Source organism: Anabrus simplex, chromosome 2 (genome assembly GCF_040414725.1).
Source record: "Anabrus simplex isolate iqAnaSimp1 chromosome 2, ASM4041472v1, whole genome shotgun sequence".
Taxonomy (NCBI): domain Eukaryota; kingdom Metazoa; phylum Arthropoda; class Insecta; order Orthoptera; family Tettigoniidae; genus Anabrus; species Anabrus simplex.
The window spans coordinates 1,237,793,360-1,237,815,730 of record NC_090266.1 but is presented as its reverse complement, the minus strand read 5'-3'; the positions used below and the strand labels follow the sequence as shown (position 1 = coordinate 1,237,815,730).

At 37.8% G+C, this 22,371-nt stretch overlaps 2 protein-coding genes across 6 annotated transcripts in view; both read left to right on the top strand.

Moving 5' to 3' along the window:
* The window catches only part of Pex23 (peroxin 23), a 986,852-nt gene that overhangs the window by 315,098 nt on the left and 649,383 nt on the right, over nt 1-22,371 (top strand). The window lies entirely within an intron of this gene.
* LOC136863421 (putative nuclease HARBI1) lies at nt 1,720-2,591 on the top strand. Its single transcript, XM_067139830.2, has 2 exons — nt 1,720-1,829; nt 1,972-2,591. The coding sequence occupies exons 1-2, from the start codon at nt 1,784-1,786 to the stop codon at nt 2,361-2,363; spliced, it is 438 nt and encodes a 145-aa protein (XP_066995931.2). The 5' UTR covers nt 1,720-1,783; the 3' UTR covers nt 2,364-2,591.

The following is a 22,371-nucleotide window of genomic DNA, read 5'->3' as shown; positions in this document are numbered from 1 at the left end:
AACCTAAATACTTAAAATTATCGACCTGTTCTAGCTTTGTATCACCAATCTGACATTCAGTTCTGTTGAATTTCTTACCTACTGACATCAATTTAGTCTTCGAGAGGCTAATTTTCATACCATACTCATTGCACCTATTTTCAAGTTCCACGATATTAGACTGTAGGCTTTCGGCACAATCTGACATTAAGACCAAGTCGTCAGCATAGGCCAGACTGCTTATTACATTTCCACCTAATTGAATCCCTCCCTGCCATTTTATACCTTTCAGCAGATGATCCATGTAAACTACAAACAGCAAAGGTGAAAGATTACAGCCTTGTCTAACCCCTGTAAGTACCCTGAACGAAGAACTCATTCTGCCATCAATTCTCACTGAAGCCCAATTGTCAACATAAATTCCTTTGATTGCTTTTAATAATCTGCCTTTAATTCCATAGTCCCCCAGTATGGCGAACATCTTTTCCCTCGGTACCCTGTCATATGCTTTCTCTAGATCTACGAAACATAAACACAACTGCCTATTCCTCTCGTAGCATTTTTCAATTACCTGGCGCATACTGAAAATCTGATCCTGACAGCCTCTCTGTGGTCTGAAACCACAGTGGTTTTCATCCAACTTCCTCTCAACGACTGATCGCACCCTCCCTTCTAAGATGCCAGTGAATACTTTGCCTGGTATACTAATCAGTGAGATACCTCGATAGTTGTTGCAATCCTTCCTGTTCCCTTGCTTATAGATAGGGGCAATTACGTTAGAACTTGTAGGTTAGGAAATTATACTTTGGGTTAGAACTTGTAAATGTAGATATATTCTGAGGTTAGGTTAATTACTGAGGGCCTTGTAAATAAATATTATCCTCTAACTCAAGCATATGGCCAATGCTTACCTTGCTTTGGATCTCATGCATCTCGAGCATCGAGTACAAAGACTTCAACGGCAAGTAGAAAGAAGAGAGTGGCGAAATAGCCGTGACCCATTTTCATTGCACGACGATGAATTCATTGATCTTTTTAGATTAAGTCCAGATGCTGTCAGAGATCTTGTAGATTCACTTACATTATCTCTGGAACGCCAATGACCATATGGACTGTCTGCTGAAACCCAGGTGGGTCTAGTATATCTTTTCCTGTCTTCTTATTTATTTAATTTTTTGTTACCTTTATGAATGAATGAAAATAATTTTCTTTAGCTTACCAGTACTGCCCTTTCATTCAGAGACTTTTGGAGCTCAGTGATGAATGATTGATTATCTTTATAGGTCCTTACTGCCTTGAGGTTTTATGCCACAGGCTCATATCAGGGTGCTGTTGGTGAAGAATGGGAGCTTGGAGTTGGTCAGCCATCAGTGAGCCGATGTGTCCGTGCTGTTACAAGAAGCATAAATGAATTGCTTCTGAGACAATGGGTATATTTTCCAATGACTGCAGAAGAACGCTATTCTGCGGTTCAGAAGTTCCGAGATGCTCGGCAGCCCTTTCCAGGCACTCTTGGTGCTATAGACTGCACATATTTGAAAATCATAGCACCTAAAGAGCATGAGGAAGCTTATGTAAATCATTGGGGTGACCATACACTGAATATGCAAGCCGTAAGTACGATTGTAATTCCATTTCATACTATTATCATTATCAATCTGTTATTCATATATAGTAGGTAATGTAATTGTTGGTTTGCTTCTATATATGTGATCCAGATTTGAAAATTTTGAATATTAATGCCAGATATCCTGGGGCTCGGCATGATGCTTACGTTTGGTCTAATTCGGCTGCAAGAAGAGCGATGGAAAGGAACTTCACCTATGGTGAACGCAACACGTGGCTTATAGGTAACTGTGCACTTCTGTGTTCAATAGGTACAGGAGAGCTTAAAGGACAACATGTAATGCAAATAATAATATATGGGGCTGATAATCTTTCCATTTTGACTCTTACAAATCACAAGTAATAAAATGCATTATTATATTGCAGGTGATGATGGTTATGCCCTGGAGCCATGGCTTATGACCCCTTTAAAAAATGCAATACGTGGAACACCACGATTCCAGTACAACGAAGAATTGTGTACTGCAAGATCTGTTGTTGAACGGCTCTTTGGGGTATTGAAGGGAGAGTTCCGGTGCCTTTCTCAGCAACGACAGCTAATGTATGACACTGTCATGTCTGGGATGATAGCTAATGCCTGTGCTGTACTCCATAACATGAGAATTGCTCATCGTTTGGACAATGCTGAAATTGATGCTGTGGAAGAACAGCGTCGTATTCATAGAGTAAACGAAGAGCCTCTGCTTGGTGAAGAAGAAAACGCAAATCAAACGCGTGCTGTAGCTCAGAGGATTTTGTTGTTGTTTTTAGTGTATTGAGACATCATCAGCAGCCCATATTTTTTGTAAGTTTGTACCCATGTTCATGTGTTTTTGTGTAACTGGGGCTAGGATTGGGAAGAGGCCAGAAGTAGTATGACAGATACCACCCTGGCATACTCTTGTAGTTGAGAGGTATAAATTATTGCAAGTTGTGATGAAATGAATGAAGTATTTTAAATCTATCTTTCTCCTAATCGTGACTTTTCATTTCAAAAATTCCATTTGCATTGGCCGCAAGTATAACTGCGGCTGCTACTTTGGAATGAAACGAATGACTTTGCCACTCAGCTGTCATATCTGACACATTTTAGTTTCTGAAGTACTACTATATGTAAAGAGCCCTGCTGATTATGTAATATTTAATTGCTATGTATCCTTGAAATAATGTATGTAAATGATAAAATGACGAGGCAAATTATGCTGTTGACAAACGGCATGTAGGCCTATGTTTTAATGTTCTGTCCATTTCCTAGTCCTAGTTGAACGAGTTGGGTTTGATCACAAGCTTTCTTCAGTGAAGTAAAATTTTACTTCAGTTGTCTTTTCATGCCCTGAACGCTTGACACAATAGCCTGCCTGTATTGGCTGTCAGAAATCAAAGTAATGACCTAGCTCATACTTTCTTCTTAGATTCATATTATGTGTTTCATATCCTGATAAACAAAAAGAGCGATATTCAAATTGTGGAAGAAAGTGTAAGAGAGAGCTGTATATTATCATTTTGGCTAATCATGTTGCTAATCCCAAATCTTAGATTTTATATACTTTGGTTATAATTTTCTGACAATGTTTGTGACAACAATCTATACTTTGTAACTAGGCAAAAATCACTATTAACAAGTTCTGCCCTAGTAATAAATTCAATTTATGGCACATGAATGAATTTCTTCACCAAAATAGTTTTATATGCCAAATTAAATGCCCTATCAAGTGTATAGCAGTGTCTCAAATCAGTCATTTTTGGTGTTGTAGACTTCACCCAAAATGATGATGATTTTGAATTAGCATTGTCCTGTCATCGAAGCCTTAATCAATGCAAAGTGAACAATTTATAACAATCTATAATTCTTGCTCATACAACTAGTCATGAAAATTACAATTTGTTGTAATGATAAACTTATGATATAAATACAGACATTTCTGTTTTAAAAGAATGTTGGAATATCAGGGAGAATGTAATTGACCAATATTCCAATAGTGTACAGTAGTAGCTGCTATTTAATTTGTTTGTGAAATGCTTTTCTTATTGAAATGTATTTGATCGAGACATCTTTTTGTAATGATTAACATTTCATCTATTAAATAGGAAACAGGTATCTGTAGGAATAAAGTAGACTGTGAACAAAAATATAAACAGTATCTGAGATGTTGTAAAGTGTAGTGTTTTCTGAGGATGTCAACTGTGTTCATTATACAATGTTGGCTCATAAGTCATGACAACTATTTTTTTTTTCTGCATTAATGCAGGATCTTCCACACAAATGGAATGTGTGATTAATGCCGAGTATGCAATGTTGAGAAGATCCAGGCATTTGTTCCTAATGGCACGACTTAACCATCTCTGAAGGAGGGTTCAGTAGTACGTTGCTGTCACCGATGTGGCAGGTGGAACAAAGTGACACACAATCACGCTTCTGACATTGTGAGCCACAATTAACCACCTGCTTCACAGGGGAAAGATTTTGCCAGAACATCTGTTTTCGTGGTGATCCTACATGTCGCCATTCTGCAGACTGGCATTTAAGCTCAGATGCATCCACGATCACCATTCCCTCCAACATTTGCTCACCTTCCTGCTGGTAGCTTACAAAGTGTTCACAGTATATGGCATACCATGTTCACTTTTGCATGTCGGTGAGTGCACGTGGCACCCACTGTGTTGCAGTTTTATGTTGATGAATATCTTCCATTAAATTCTTATAGATGGTTCATCTTTCAATGCCTGGTTTGGCTTGTAATTGAAGTAGTATCCATTTTCTTTCCACATCCATGCACTGGGTAATTACTGCATGTAACACATCAATCCAGACACTAACAGGTCTTCTGGACAATTGTACGTTGCTACTTGTTTCATGTCCATGCTGAAATGTCGCTGCCCATCTTGCAATGGTTTGTTATGGAAGGGCAAAATTCCCCACAGCTTACACAAGCGCTCTTGCATTCTTTGGCATTGTGGCCCTGATGAATGGCTAGCTTGGTGTTTGCACATTGTTCTTGCCTCGTTACTTCCATTCTGCACAGAGCCAGACTCTATTGTAGCCCTATCACCCTGTGCGTGGTAATGTCCAATGCACTGCAACCTCGTGCTTTGTCCATGTACAGGGTCTCTCATATAAATCCACGCCAAATTCACGGCGTTGTACTCTGCGCCACGGCAGCTGCAGTATGGGAGGAGCGTGCATAGTCCTTGACCTAGCAAGCAGCCTGCACGTGTTCGACCTGTCAAGCATAAGTTGCCAGTCTGAATCTCGGCTGTTAACACGGTGAGGCAGTTATCATTGCAACACCGCATTTTCGTATGTAAAAGTTCCGGTTTCATCTTAATGGTCGTTTGAACAGTCATAACTCTCTCGCTATTGGTGTGCAGAAAATCCTAATGGTGTTTATGAAGTCCCTCATTGTGATAGGAAGATTGGTGTTTGGTGTGCTGTTAGTGCAAGATGAATAATTTACCTTAGGTTTTTTTTGAGACAATGGTAAATGCAGTGAGGTACCAAATGACTTTTAGAAGCCATTCTTCCATCACTTAATGGAAGAAGAAAATTTGCATGGGTGGTTTACACAAGATTCAGCCCCTGTTCATACAATCTTGGAAGTGTTTGCAGACATAGAGATCAGTGCTGGTCTATTTCCTCCTCGTTCTCCAGATCTGTGTGTGATGTTTATTTGTGGGGTAAACTGAAAGAAAAAGTGTATTGAACAAATCCTCATACATTGGAGGAAATGAAATCACAAACATTACAGTGCCAGAACTCACTTGTGTAAGGCAGAATGTGCCTGTATAACCCAGGAAGGACAACACTTCCAGCATCTTTTGTAAGGTAAGATTTCATATAAGATTGTATACACACTTAAAGCAGGGTGGCCACGCTGCTGTAGTGCAGAGCACGACCACCATGTGTTTGGTCTGAGTTTATATGAGAGTGTCTTACTTTCCCAGACATGATCTTTGTATGGTAGCCCTGTGGAAATGTGAGGAAACACAGTTGCCATGATTTATGACCCAACCCTCATATTACCCGGTTTTCAAATTAAATAAAAAATACTATAACAAATGAGGGTATTTTATTTTCACTTACTTCCTTGGCATTATCCCTCTCTTGACAACTATGTTATAACCTAATATCTTTTCAATGAATGTGTTGTAATCTCATTTTCCAAGAATTACTGATAGGCTTAGGGCATTGAAGTTTAAGATGGAGTCTTGGACATCTTGCTCCCATTTTTCTGTAATTTCCATATTGTGTGGTAATATTGCAAGCCTAGTGTATCTTTAGTACAGAACTTGCATTCTCTATGTATTAATGAAGTAATCGGCTTCAAATTATTTTTCAAATAGTAAAAACCACAGCTTAAAAAATTAAATTACTTAGGAAATATATCCTACTTCTTATATGGTAACTGCAAAACTCCAAACATTTTAGACTAGTTTGACGTTTCCTCAGTAGCGACATGGGGGGGCCAAACTGATATTGAGATATTTAAGTAATAACGAACAAGGCTGTGCATAATCTAGAAGATATATCTTTGGGAAGTTCATGAATGATGCACCTCTGACAGCTTCTAGCTAAAGATTGGATCAAAAGATTAAACTAAGAGATGGGATTGTCCTATTCAACAGATATGGGGATGGGTTTGATTAAATCAAAGCTGGAAGGATGAGTCATCTATGAAAACATAAGATATATGTATATTTTTTATAATTTGATTTAAGTCGCACTGAGACAGATAGGTCTTGCGGCAACAGTGGGATAGGAAAGCGCCTAGGAGTGGGAAGGAAATGGCCGTGGCCTTAATTAAGGTGCAGCCCCGGCATTTGCCTGGTGTGAAAATGGGAAACCATGGAAAACCATTCTGCCGACAGTGGGATTCGAACCCACTATCTCCCGCATGCAAGCTCACAGTTGCACGGCCAACTCGCCCGGTACATTGGATCGTGCAAAGAAACCAAAGGGTTTTGATCTCCAAAGAAAGAATTGGTACCGAGCGCGTGGCTGCACAATTTGGGCCACATAGCTGTCAGCTTGCATTTCGGAGATAGTGAGTTTAAACCCTGTTGTTGACAGCCCTGAAGATTGTTTTCCATGGTTTCCCATTTTCACACCAGGCAAATGCTGGGGCTAAAGGCCACGGTTGCTTCATTCCCACTCCTATCCCATCGTTGCCATAAGATGTGTGTGTGTGCGCGCGCGCGCGCGCGCGACTTAAAGCAAATTGTAATTTTTTTAAAAACAAATCTTTGGTGCTCCCTCAACATAATTTGGGCTAGACACGGCTGCTGCAAATACTTCCAGCACAAGATCAGCTCAGCAGTGTGAGATTGGTGTAGAGAAGCAGAGTACCGGACATCTCGTTCAGTGCTGTCATCGGTGTTCTTACTTTGGAAGCCCTAACAACCTGTTCATTCTCACTTCTGATGCTATCAGATGTTGATCTAGTGTATTTTTGTATTTTTATCCATTCTTTGTGATTACCATACAATCAAATAAAGTGTAATTCAATAAACGAATCTTCATAACTTTTACTTAGTTTCTTACACAGTAGGGTATTCATGAAAGGACACAGGCTAGGTTAGGATAAATACACAGGATGAAACTGTCCTTGGAACTACTTTCAGTAGAGATATTGCAAAGGGATAGGTAATTACTCACTACCTTCAGTTTATATATTTCTTCTGCAATTAGGGTTAGAGATAAACTATAATAAACTTCTTTTGTCCAACTATAATAAGGTATATTATACACAATTTTATAATAATGCCTTTTGTTGTCCCACCAACTACTTTCGAGGCTTTCGGAGTTGCTGGAATTTTGTCCGATAGATGTTCTTTTATGTGCCAATACGTAACAATGTGACACTGGCATATTCGAAAAACTTCAAATACCACTGGACTGATTCAGGATCAATCCTGCCAACTTGAGTTCAAAAGGCCAGTGCTCTACCACCTGACCTACTCAGACAGATGTAAATCATTTTAAAAAAATTAATAGATACCTATCACCACATTTTTACATGCTTCGTCATTTGGTAACCTCTGATGACAAGAAGGTTTGCACGCTTTTACCAACTCAGTACTCAAAGGCACAAGAGTCTGAAATGCTACGCTTTTTACATTGCATCGACACAGATGGCAGTGATGATGGGATAGGACAGGACTAGGTCTGGGAAGGAAGCAACCGTGGCCTTAATTAAGATACAGCTACGGCTGCCTTGTGTGGATTATGAGAGAACAATCTTTAGGGTTGCCGATAGGTTTTGAACTTGTTATCTCCCGAATGCAAGTTCACAGAGAGTCTGAAATTAAGCAGTGCGAAAACTTAGGTAGTCTGACAGACATACCACATATCGCAATCCTTAGAAAGTTCTGATTAGAGACTACGAGTTGCCACGTCCTACTGAATGAGGGTACAAAAATAATGGAGAAAGAGTAATAATCACTTTAGTCAAGATATTTATTAATTTTTTCAGTTACAGTCAGGAATCGCTCCATAACTATAGACTGATTTCCAATCACTCCAATAAGCCTCTCTGTTGTTTCGTTTTGCAGACGTCCATTTTCAGCCTGCTGTAGCGCAGCCTTGGCCATAAGCATTGCTGCCTCAGCCTGCTGCTTCACCAATCATCTGCATAGAAAGAGAACAGTGTAGGATTAATATTTTAATGTTAAAAATCTTTCTCGCTACTGGTTTTATGTCGCACAGACTCAGTCAATCAATACTGATCTGCATTTAGGGCAGTCGCCCAGGTGGCAGATTCCCTATCTGTTGTTTTCCTAGCCTTTTCTTAAATGATTGCAAAGAAATTGGAAATTTATTGAACTTCCCCCTTGGTAAGTTATTCCAATCCCTATCTCCCCTTCATATAAATGAATATTTGCCCCGTTTTGTCCTCTTGAAATCCAACTTAATCTTCATATTGTGATCTTTACTACTTTCAAAGACACCACTCAAACTTATTCGTCTACTAATGTAATTCCACGCCATATCTCCGCTGACAGCTCGGAACATACTACTTACATGTAACTAATCTCATGATTAGACTCGTACTGAATTTGCTATAATATGCTTACAATACTGTGATTTTTTTATTCCACCTTTTCAGTACAATTGGTGGAATAAAAAAATCACAATATTGTAAGCATAACATACCACTTAGTCGAGCAGCTCATCTTCTTTCTGCCAGTTCTTCCCAGCCCAAACTTTGCAACATTTTTGTAACGCTACTCTTTTGTCGGAAATCACCCAGAACAAATCGAGCTGCTTTTCTTTGGATTTTTTCCAGTTCTTGAATCAAGTAGGGGCTGCCTGGCCGAGGCGGTAAAGGCGTGCTCGGTTCGCCCGGAAGGACGTGGGTTCGAATCCCCGTCAGGAAGTCGTAAAATTTAAGAAACGAGATTTCCACTTCCGGAGGTGCATATGGTCCTGAGGTTCACTCAGCCTACACCAAAAATGAGTACCAGGTTAATTCTTGGGGGCAAAGGCGGCCGGGCGTAGAGCTAACCACTCTACCCCATCACGTGCCGAGGTTAACAATGGTGGAAGCCTTTACCTTCCACTCCTCCAAGGGCCTTCATGGCCTGTATGGAGATGACTTTACTTTGCTTTGAATCAAGTAATCCTGGTGAGGGTCCCATACACTGGAACAATACTCTAGTTGGGGTCTAACCAGAGACTTATATGCCCTCTCCTTTACATCCTTACTACAACCCCTAAACACCCTCTTACCATGTGCAGGGGTCTGTACCCTATCCCATTGTTACCGTAAGACCTACCTGTGTCAGTACAAAGTGAAACAAATAACAAAAAATACCCACATACCATTGCTTACTTGTCAGTAAACTTAAAAGATGAAATATATTAAGCATTTGCCAAGGAAATCCAATTGGTGAAGAAAAGGATGAAGTGTGTCATACAATTCATGCATACTGCAGGTTTGTGGGCAGCTGAAGTAATAGGCATTGGTCACAATATTTAAATAGGAGAAATCTGCTGTAGACATTAATGGTTATTAATAAATTCAACTTGTTTTGCAGATATAGCCAGTTATTTCCTTTTGAAGGGTAGCCTATATTAGACTTTCTTATAGCCAATCGCATCAGATGTGCAGACAATAAGTATTTCAGTATGTATGCTTTGCAGGTATATTTGTAACCAAAGCAAAAATAAACATTACTTGAATTCTTTAGTCAAACTTCTCTTTATAAAAAATTTATATTTATAATGAACTGTCGTGCTATCCTTGTGTTCACTTGCCAAGAGTGAATGGCATATGTAATAGAGCACGAGCCAACTCTATCATATTACATCATTAATATGTACGTAGCATAAGCAATTACTTGAAATCAAAGTGTAAACGAGCAGCAAATTTGGTAAGGACATAGTGAAAGCATATTTTCCCCCTCTTACTGATGGTCATTTTAGATGGACCACAACCCAACATGTCACCTATTCCCAAACAGGAAAGTTCTCTTTATTTTGGCACTCTTGTAAATATAACTTAAAGGCTTTTCCAGGCTGTTGAACACCTACAACACTATAACATACCTGAAAAAAAAAAAAACACCCAATGGTTTTACATGTATATTAGGTGTTGTAATTTGTGTATAACAAAGTGAAAACTTTAAGTTACATTAACTGAGTCATGGTTTCATTCTTTAAAAAACTCTTGTAAATGGAACTTACCATCTGAGTTCTATTTCTGTCTTCCTGTAAGACTGTAAATTTCTCACGTGCCTCCAACAACTGAACTCCAATTCTCTCCCTACTAGGAGTCTTGCATTTCTTCACAGCTGAAACATAAGACTAATTAAATCCAAGTAAACAAAAGTTAATGTTTCTAACAAGTATTCTGAACAGAAGCAACCGATGACTGTGTTTGTAATAACTTGTGCAATCGCTATCATCTCCAAAAGTGTAAAAGCAGACAGTAGTCACTGACTGAATACAGCAGAGTGCTCATTATTATCAAACTAAAGCATACTGGTACTTACAATATTGCCGTGACCCTGAGCTTTGAGAAGGAGTACGTGGTAAAGGTATTTCTAAACTTACCCTTCTTCAATTGAATTTTCCTATTCAGGAGGCACCTCTAACTTCTTTTCATGATTACCTATAAATAAATAATAATAATAATTATTATTATTATTATTGCAAGTTTCAAATAATGCCCAGAATAAGAACAATATTGCAGTTTGTGAAATACTTGCCAATCTCAGTATCTACTACTTCCAGTGATAGCACTGTAGGAGTCATCACATCTTTCAAGATATGTGTTTGAGGAAGAGCCTGTAGGACTGACACATCCCCTGCCTCGAGTTGAATCTATAGGCTCTGAAATACAATCTATATTTAAAATCTTTTAAGAAGACTATACAAAAATGGTTATTACATCTACTGTAAATAGTTACCTCTTCTTCTGGCAAGCTATCAGGGCATGCAGATCCCTCTACATACACAAAGCCAATCACTTCCAACACCCTTAGCTCAATAGCTGTAAGAGGTGTTGCAGTGATGGGCTTATTTCCTGTTGCATTTCTCTGGCGCTTGATATTGGCTGCTTTCTTAGAAGCAGAGAACTTAAGATTCCTCCAAACCTGTACATAAAAACAGTATTAGATAATGATTACACACAAATACACTAATATTACTTATAAATATAATTCAACGTACAACTTGCCACTGTTTACTGTCCTTGACGGTTCCTCTGGGAACACTGTTCAGTATGTCTGTTAAAGCCTTCCACCTTTCACGTAGGCCTCGTTTCCCATCTTTCCCTAGAAATTTTCCACGAGCGAAAAGATTGTGGTTCTCCATGTAAGTCACCAGTTCATCTATCTGGCTTTCCGTAGCTCTTCCAGCTCTTGGAGTTTTAAAGCTGAAAGTAATATCCTACATTGTTTATTCATCATAGTTTATACTGCAATATTTATTAATATCTCCTTCTTGTCAACAAAGAGATATTGTAGAGAAATTCTACACTTCTTTCCAGTAAGCATACCATTGTGGCCTGAAAATTACACATATTTTCATTATACTGTCGACTGTCATGACAACGTGTTTAATTTGCAAACCTCTATGAATTAACTAAGCACCTCCATACTTGTTAGTTTGCAACTAGCTCTGTAGCGTCGTTTCGTTCCTATAAAAAAACTTAACCTAACCATCATCGCTTCAGTCTCCCTCTACTCTTAAACAACCGAGTCTATTATTTTTCTAGGCAAGCTATCCTTGTTCGTTTACCTGAAGAATAAAATAATTACATGATCTCAGAAGGAGCATAAATATATTACTGGTACCAGAAATATTAATAAATTTAACAGCAATAAAAGACAAATCTACATCAAAACGGACTTTCAAAATCCTATCTTATCAGCTATAGATACCGGTACCCAAAACCTATTACAATTTATAATATCTACATACCGGTACTGTTACCATCCCACAGTGGAGTAAGAAATAGTGTATTGGTATAATCACATAAAAATGAATGGAAGAATATTTAAGATACCACTCACAAATAACACTAATTCATTCGCCAGGATGTAGTAGTTATATATAAAGGAAATGAAACTGGTAGGGTTGCATGGAGAGCAGCATCGAACCAGTCTATGGACTTATGACAACAATAAATTCGGTACCGGTCGAGAGCATCGTACATACATTAATTTAATACATGATTTTGAGTGCTTAACCTTATTCGTCTGTATAAACTAAGAGCGACGTTTTGTTGTGTGATAGTAAAGATAGAATTATTCACGGCTGTGTTTGAGCGACTGTTTCATTTGAATGGGCATATCGGTTTCGCTGTTTTAAACCAAACGGATATTCTTCTATTCTGCCTCATATAACACAAATAAATACTAAAATCAAGCACTAGAATACCACATCCAAAACTACAATTAAAAAAAAAAAAGAATATTGTACGCTACATGGTCCTGTAGGCGTAAAATGGGAATTCGATACTCTTGTTAATACTAACATTCTAGTAATTCCTATAATATTATGCTGTTCATAAAACTGTATTAACACTTACCTCGAATAGTTTCTTGAAGACGTATCCATTTCAATAGCAAAAATCTTTAAAGAACAATGTATAAGCCTACGGCTCTAGACGTTCAAGTGGGCGCTGAATGGGTTTTGAACAAAGAGGTTTTGAAGACCACCGCGCTTAATGCGTTTCATTAACAGCTCTACTCACTCTTCTGTAAGAGATTATCACTTCTTATTGGTCAAAAATTCTAGCCTTCGACCGGGGTGTTCCAAAGAAACTATCTTTACCGACCGAGTTGAGTGACGTCACACAGCTCTCGCTTGCTCCGATTCGACAGAGTACAGAATAGCTCGGCGTCAGAACTATCGGCCCTGCAACCTATAATACTCGGTGACTTGCCGATCCGAACGTCGTCGGTTGGCATGTACGGAATAGCACCCCTGGAGGTGTAAATCGGCTGGTACTTTGGCTTGCGTCCAACCACCTCCGTGCAAGCGCTAGGTAGCTACCCAGAGCTAGACACCCATATACGAAGTTGGCTAGACTGATTTTCAGCGACTTCTCGCTTTCGAGTGTGGTGCTATCTATGGTCGGATGCATGAAACTCATTTCGATTGTCTTATTTCCCTGTGCTTGCGTTTGCTGATCATCACCAAAAAGCCTAATAAGGGGAGTCTTAAGAGTTATGGATAACGATTTATGTCAAGCCTTCGTGATTTTAATCTATGATCTTCAATATCAATACCTAATTGGGATTAAAATCCTCTAGATTACATTTTCTTACGCCCGTTATAACCTGTCATGTAAGGCGGCGTTTTTCAAAAGTATTCTCGTAGTAGATTGATCAAGTCGCTCGCTCCGTAATAGAAGGTACGCAGGTTTTCATCGTATTTCTAATTTACATTTTAAAATGTATTTTCGTTCCCTGCCGTTGTTCTTAACTCTCTTTTACACGCTTCCATATAGGCCCTACGTAGGCCTATATACACACACACACATCTTCTTTAAGGACTGATTGCCTTTGAGCATTCTATCTGCAGGCTTCCGTGAATTGATTACGTATCTCCACGATGGTCTATTTGCAACTAGTTCTGTGACCTCATTTAATTCCACATGCTTCCATTTATTGATAAAGCATTTCATTCTAATGTTTAACTTTATGAAGATAAAGTTTGAAGGTACTAAGAACTAATCGGGATAAATATCCATTCATAGGAAGAGGAATTCGGGAATGGAATAGTTTCCAATTTCTTCGAAATAATTTACAAGAAGACTATGTAAACAACTAATAGGGAATCTGCTACCTGGGCGACAGTCCTATGTGCTATTAATCATAACACCACTTTCTATAAGTACCGTAGCATACATATAAAGCAATTTCCTAGTAGACATAATATTGTGATTAAATATTTCAGTGAAATATATTATTAACAAAAGAACGTATGAAAAGAGGCATACAGATTAACACAACGCTAATAATGGAAATAAAAAAGATTCGTCATAATAAAGACTCGAACCTGCATACCTTGTATTACAAAGTAAGCGTACTAGCCATTACGCTATGAGAACACTTGAACAGTTACAATACATACATTAAGTTATACCTCGTGTCTGAAAACTGAAAAAGTAGAAAATTAAAGCCAATTTGAAATTATTTCCAAACAGATTTTGATTTTATATCCTTTTAAAGCTTCTTTACGAAAGCTTGACGTATAAAATGTGTTCCCTAAGCTACCGATGCGAGAGGCTGGTGTGACCGTTGCAACACAAGGGAAGCATTAATGTTCAAGATCCTGTAATACAATATCGGCCACTGTTACAGTATCATGCTTTTTCAGTATATTAAGGTAATTTAGGTTGTATGTCACCAGAAATACATCTAATAATGTTCAACTCTCAAAACTTGCCCGGCAGGTAAAGTTTTATTGGGCCCTCGAAGTGGCCTAGAAATTACGTGCCGGGTAACTACGATTTATGCTGCCGATAGCGCTACCTGGGGGTGGTCGAACGGAAACATCCTTTTACGCGGAGGGCAAATTACGCGCTACCTTACCAGTAGGTGGTCGAACCGGCCCCTAGTGTGATAGCGGTGTGACATGGTCTGATTGTTCGTGGAATATTCCGGAGGAAGGGGAAGTAGAGTTGTGTCGTCATCTAGTACGTCTTGTGAGGGGGGAGGGATTACTGGTTGTGTTTCAGTGACGTCGTGTTCGAGTATTTCATTTGTTAGTCTTGTTTGTTTACTGTTTACCATTTCCACGTATTTACCGAATTGTTCGTATAGGAGGTTTTTTTCGTTCGTTTCGTTTAGATTCCGTTCCCTGTTCTCTAGTTTACCGAGAGTAATGTGGATGTTTTCTAGGTTATTCATTAAACTTCCTTTATTAATCCTACTGATAATTTGGAGATCTTGTCTGATGTTAGTGAAATTGTGATTTGCCTCCTTCATATGAGCTCCCATAGCAGAGTATCTTCTGTATTTCTCTGCATTAACATGTTCCTGATATCTAATTAAAAAGCTCCTCCCGGATTGCCCCACGTATGTTTTTTTGCACTGGGTACATGTCAATTTGTAAATGCCAGATTCCTGGAATTCGTCATCTTTAAGTTTATTGACTTTATTGTGATTAAAAAATCTGTGTTTTGTATTGTTGTTGGTTGAGAACGCTATTTTGGTATTGTGCTTCTTAAACAAATTCGTGATTTCATAAATCCTCGGGTTATTAAAGGTGAATTTTAACGTATTTCTTTGCATTCTCCGATTGTTGCTTTAGTTTAATTTGTTGTTGATATTTGCACTTGGTAATGATTTTGTTAATGAATTTCAAACTGAAACCGTTATGTAAGGCTTGTTGACGAATGAAAGATAGTTCCTTCTTTCTGTCTGTATTTGTTAACGGGATTTCAAAGGCCCTGTTGACGAAACTGTAGTAGGCGGATTTCTTTTGTGAAGTGGGATGTAAAGAATCGCTTTTAATTGTAGTCGGTGTAAAAGTGGGTTTTCTGTGTATTTTTAAACTGGAAATGGTTGTTTATCCGAATTGTTTGAATATCTAGAAAATTGAGTGTACCTTCTTCTTCTTAATGAATAACCTAGAAAACATCCACATTACTCTCGATAAACTAGAGAACAGGGAACAGAATCTAAACGAAACGAACGAAAAAACCTCCTATACGAACAATTCGGTAAATACGTGGAAATGGTAAACAGTAAACAAACAAGACTAACAAATGAAATACTCGAACACGACGTCACTGAAACACAACCAGTAATCCCTCCCCCCTCACAAGACGTACTAGATGATGACACAACTCTACTTCCCCTTCCTCCGGAATATTCCACGAACAATCAGACCATGTCACACCGCTATCACACTAGGTCGTGCACGAAGGCAGTTCTCCAAGGCAACGCGGATTAAACATTTGCCAGATAAGGTAAGTCAAGGCCACGCAATCTCGAATACAAATATCTTCCCGCTATCTATTTAGAATTCGGAGCTTTTTACTTTTATCATATGTCATATTTTAATATATTACGATCTCCTGCTGGTTACAGATCGCGAGGCAAGCTGCCCGAATCAGATCGCCATTTTATATAACAGAAGCCACCACAGGGTTTTAGCAAGTTAAACGACTAACACAATTTCTTTTATCACATTCCGAAGAGCAATTCTCGGAAGCTGAACAGTCAACACGGCCTTTTAACCACAAGAATATCACTCAAGAAAGTTATTAAATACAAACAACAAATACCTGAAGACTGGTGCATATGACATTAACTTTCATTCAAGCACAAGTGTTTTTTGAATAAGTGCCTTACCATAGACACTTGAGAATATTTTAAAGTATGTTTATTAAAAACAAAGTGTTTAACATCACCACAGGCGCAAATTTTAATTAAGTTATTATTTTCTCACAAATGCCTGAAGATTATTACAAACACAAACTTTTTATTCACGCCACCTAATGTTATCAAAAAGAATTTTACCATAGACGCTTTTAAATATTTTAAATATGTTTTTCATCATTTAAGTTTTTAAACACAATTGTAAACGATACTGTAATTTAAGTATCGTTCACATAAATCTCCTTACCCCCAACCCCCCCCCCCCCCCATCTTCCATTTCATTTAAAGCATCTAGAACAATAGTTTTTAGATTCCCATGGGATATAGTTTTAAGATCTAATGTGCTTGCTTTTAAATGTTATCATCTAAGATTTTATATATACAGCTGAAGATGACCACTAAGTGGTCGAAACATGTACTGTGTTTGTTAATGTATTTTTAAGTTTGCCAAAGGCAAAAGAAATAAAGTATCGATTAGGTGGCCTTTTAGATTAATTTGTTGATTATACTCATCGATACGGCCATGAAGTGGACAGCTTGCAATAATGTAGCCAGCAATGCAATATTTGAATATGAGGAGCGACAATAATCAATAACAATACAACGACTGTTAACTATTACCGTGTAATCTCTTTAACTTCTTTTTAAATGGATGTTTACAGGCTTATCATGTTTTTTTTAATCTAGTAAATGTAGTAAATTATTTGTAACTGATTGATGTTCATTTATTTTTGGGTTGGCAATACTTCCTTTTTATTTCTGCCAGTTTTGAATCTGACCAATGAAAAATTTCTGTAATTAATTTTCAACCTATCACAGGCTTCTTGTTCGATTTGGAGTGTAACTTTGAAATTAACCAATTAAATTGAGAGGGTGTGGCGGTTTAGTCTTGAATGATCTCGAACCTTCCATGTGGATTTATAAACTACGGCTTTTCACGTTTCTTGGCCAATTGATTGTCGTCTATCTGAGTGTGTGTGCTGAAGCAGGAGGCGGGCGGCCTCTTCCATTGTCAGCTAGAACATCTACAGGTAATGGCCACATAACTTTATTCTTTCTTGCTACCTCCACAGTTTAATCCGAGGGAAAGTTCCGAATCTTTAACTATGTAACCTACTCTCCTAAAATGTAAAAATGTAAAAATTTCATAAAATCTTCAACTGTACATTGGGGATAGAGTGTGAATTACCCCTTCGAGCTCCCCTTCATCTTGGTTTCAGGTGACTACGTTTTGTAACATTTTAATTTTTTTTCTGTAAGGTGTTACAGTAATTTCTATATGAGTCACCTCAGTAGTTTGGGAATAGCCCCTGTTCCATCAGCGTAGAGCCCTTTAGGTTTTTAAGTGTTCATATCTAGGAGTGCAAGTATACGCCTCCATTCATTTTGTGTTCAGGCCATAAATTTAACCCGTTATTCTTATTCCACGAAGGCCCAGTAGGTTGGGTATTTAATACCCCTGTAAAAATAAGTTCCATTGGTAAATGGTGGTCTGAGAGACCAGAGATTGATGTAATGTTGCCTTGAGTAGGCAGTAAGGAACCGAGAGCCTGTTAGCTCTTTTTCAAGTTGTAATTGTGAAGAGTGCCTCTAGAAGGCTAAATATTGTAATTTTAGGAGCAAGTGCTCTTTGAATTAGGGGATTTCTGCTCTTGACTAAATTTGTTCTCATTTTTGAATTGTAAATTTGAGCTGGGAGCTCAGGAGTTGTAAAGCGAGGGGCTTGAAGCCCAGGATCTGTAAAGTTCACTAGTCTTGTATTTTCCTTGACTTGTTTCAAGATTGTCGTTGTACCTGATGTTTCATTGTGTTATGAAAAATTGTTAAATTTGAAGTGCTAGAAATATAACCTTCAGTTCAAATTTTAAATTAATTTTGATATTGTAGATAGACCCATTCACTCCGGCACCTTCTTTAACCTCTTTCTGCTCCACGGGTATCCCTGTAACAATTATTATTATTATTATTATTATTATTATTATTATTATTATTAAATTTATAAAATAGAGAAAGTAAGTTCATGAACAAAATACACTAGTAAGACCTACTTGATTAACTTTAATGATATGATGTCTAATATTTAATAACAAATTTTCATGCATATGCCATATTTATTCGCATAATAGACGCCACTGCATAATGGGTGCAGTTCAGTTTTTCTCTTGTAATTTTGGGGAAAAGGTTACCTGCATAACGGATATATTTCATTTTGTACAAAAATTGTCTTACTGGTAGTAAGTTCTTAAAACAGGATGGATTGGATTATGCAATAAAACTAGTAAATGAAGGTTAGCGGCTGTGCTGACCACACAGTACATGTTCTGCGAAGGATTATGTGTTTAAAGGGGATGACAGTGTGTAGTATGTATTGGCAATGACTAGAAATGAAGGATGAAGTAGTCGTATTCATATTCAGGTTTTAAACAATAAATGCATTAAAAAACACTTATCGTGATTGGTTCTTTTTAACGAAGTATTGTCAAAAACTAAGACACAATATTGTTGGAATGCCTGGTGTAGTCAGTTGTATTCATAAACGGTGCTTTTTCAGTGGATAGAAATTTGTTGAATTATTAAAGTTGTACAACAGTTTTACTGTAATAGTAGCAGGGTTGCAGTAGTAAACAGACTCACTCATGAAATGACAAAATTAAATATGAATATGCAAGTAATGGGTTGCTTAAAAGGGCTTTGGACCAAGTAATTGCATTAACCCTTTCAGTCGTAAATTTTTATTGTTTTGAGAAAAAAAGGCATTTCGTATTGACACTTACTGTGTGATTAGTCACTTAACGCAATTTTGTGATCATGTGTCTTACAATATACAAGATATTTGATGTCCATTTTTGTGAACATGTTTCAGAAGTGCTTTTTAGTGGGTATATATTTAAAGTTTGGAAAACTAAAGTGAACACAATATTTTAAAAATCATAATCTTCATATTTGTTCCAATATGCTAACACAAAACTCTGTATCACTACCAGATTACAACAAGTGCAACAGTATTTAACAGCCACGTGTAAACAGGAAGTCTCGATCTTGTCTTCTTCAGAGTTCCAAGTTCACGCCTAGGGGAAAAACCTTCCACGAATTCTTGCTCTAAAGGAATCAGGGTAGCCAAACAAATGACTCGGAGCACAATGTAACCATCTGGATGCCCAATATATTCGGCTAAAATCCATGTCCATAAACATGGACACCATGTCTCAAAGGGTTAAATTAGTTGTATTAAACAGCGGTATATTGTCACATTTAAGTACATCTTCAAGAAAATGCTAATTCAAAAGGATAAGAAAACTGTACAGCACAGACATAGCAAAACTTGAGATTTATTAATTATTATGCTATGTTAGCTTAACTCAGGTGTTAAGTTATTTAAAATATTTTTGTAAATTGTAATTGGTTTACATATTTACCACTAGCACTAATTATTATTATTAATAATAATAATAAGATTATAATTAGGAGCATTTAGAAAAAGACGGAAAACTTTTAGGGACATATTCCCAGAATGAGTAATCAGAGATTGACCAATAGAATTCTGAACCTAGCCCTGTCAGTGAAAGTAAAAAAAAAAACAACAATTAGCTGCTCGAAGTTGGAAAAGATTTTCAGGAAATAGGCATCACAGATGACATTGTGTTAGACAGATCTAAGTTCAGAAAACTAGTCAACAATCACCGCTTTAAACATTATCCATTCACTACCACCAACAAAACTTGGTCAGAAGATCACAAGAAAAGCCACAGCAAGAAGATGAAGAGATTTTGAGAGAAGAAAAAGGCAACGACATCAGATAAATAAGTTCAATCGCGCTCCTCAGTTGGGCATAACGCAGAAAGAAGAATAATAAAGGAGAATGGCAACTGGAACACATCTGCATCGACAAATACCACCACAAAGAGATATACAGGGTGTTTCAAAAATGGGGGGCATAATTTCAGGTATGTATTTGTTATATGTAGACAATCAAAATAGTTCATTACAACATATGTCCGGAAATGCTTCGTTTCCGAGTTATGGCCTTCACAACACTGAACTTCACCGGAACGTTTTCTTTTCGCAGGTCATTGTCATTACAGAAGATGTTCAAAATGTCCACCTCTTGCTTGAATACAGACCTCACATAGATGTCTCATTGACTTGGATCGAATGTTTCCTGATTGATTGATAGGTAGAGGTGACCCGATTGCTTGGTTTCCACGCTCGCCTGATCTGAAACCTCTCGTTTTCTACTTGTGGGGCCATTTAAATTCATCGGTATATTTGTCTCCGCTGCCCGATGTGGAAACCCTTCAGAATCTAATTGTGGCATCATGTGAGGACATACGCAATACTCCTGGCGTTTGGGATCGTGTTCATAGGTCAATAAGACATCGATGTAAGGTCTGTATTCAAGCAGGAGGTGCTCATTTTAAACTACTTCTGTAATGACAGTGACCTGCGGAAGAAAAACGTTCCGGTGAAGTTCAGTGTTGTGAACGCCATAACTCGGAAATGAAGGATTTCCGGACACATGTTGTAATGCACTATTTTGATTGTCTGCATGTAACCAGTACACACCTGAAATTATGCCCCCTATTTTTGAAACACCCTGTATAACGTCAAAAGTCCTCCGAGGAACAGACACAGGTTCAGATTGCTACGTAGTCAAAATTAAAATTAAACTCACTCCCCAGAGGAGACAGCAAAAGCAAGCCCTTAAAACTAAAAGAAAAATAGATCCTACCCAGCTAATCAACAACAAAAATTACCAGAAAGCAACTGAAAAAATAAAAATCACAGATAAACTTGAAGACTTGGTACACAACCTTAAACAAATTGCAGAAGACCTGGCTCCAATTAAACCATGTAAAAAACACCAATGGTGGAACAGTGAATGTGATGAAACAGTGGAGAAAAGACATCAGGCATGGCTATCACATCAGTCCCAGAAAACAGAAATATCCTATCAAAGTCTAGTAAAACAGAGAAAAGAAACTACCCAAGTCTTAAGAAGAATAAAAAGACATAAGGAGACACTGCAGTTAATTGAAGAAGAATTTAATAAAACTCAATCAAGGGACTACCACAAACCCTTCAGAAAACAGCTCCAAAAATATGAACCCCCGACCCTACTGATGAAGGATGAAGATGGTAAGCTGGCTCATAACAATAACGACAATGCAGAAATTCTGGCTAAATATTTCAACAAGCTTGTAAATTGTTAGGAACCTACAAAACTCCTTCATTTGGACACCAACACCCCAATAAAAACACCACCAGAGAACATCAATCCCCCCACAGTAAAGGAAATCTACCAAGCTCTGAATAAATTAAAAAACTACAAAGCGCCAGGAGAAGATCAGACCTTTGCGAAAATTTGGAAATATGCAGGAACATCAGCAAAAGTTGCCCTCCATCAACAACTTGTCTCTATCTGGATTAAAGAAGAACTACCAGAACACTGGACAACAGCCCTCATTCACCCACTGCACAAAAAAGGAGACAAAACCGACCCTAATAACTACAGGGGAATCTCGCTCCTAGACATAACATACAAAATATTTTCAATAATCATCCTTAATAGGATAAGTTTACAACTTGAGAAATAACTTAGAGAATATCAAGGAGGTTTCAGACCGTGGAGGAGCTGTCCTGATCAGATCATGAGTCTTAAGTTGATAATGGACTATAACAGGAGAAGAAACAGAGATATTGTGATAACATTTGTAAATTTCAAGAAAGCTTATGATTGCATCCATAGAGAATCTCTGTTCAAAATTTTAAGACACCTTGGACTACACCCCAGATTAATAAACATGATAAAATTGACTCTCACTAACACCAAATCAAAAGTGAATTTAGGGGTGAAACATCAGAGACATTTGAAATTAAAACTGGACTATGGCAGGGAGATGGGCTCTCACCACCATTATTTAACTGTGCTCTAGAAATGGTAATGAGGGA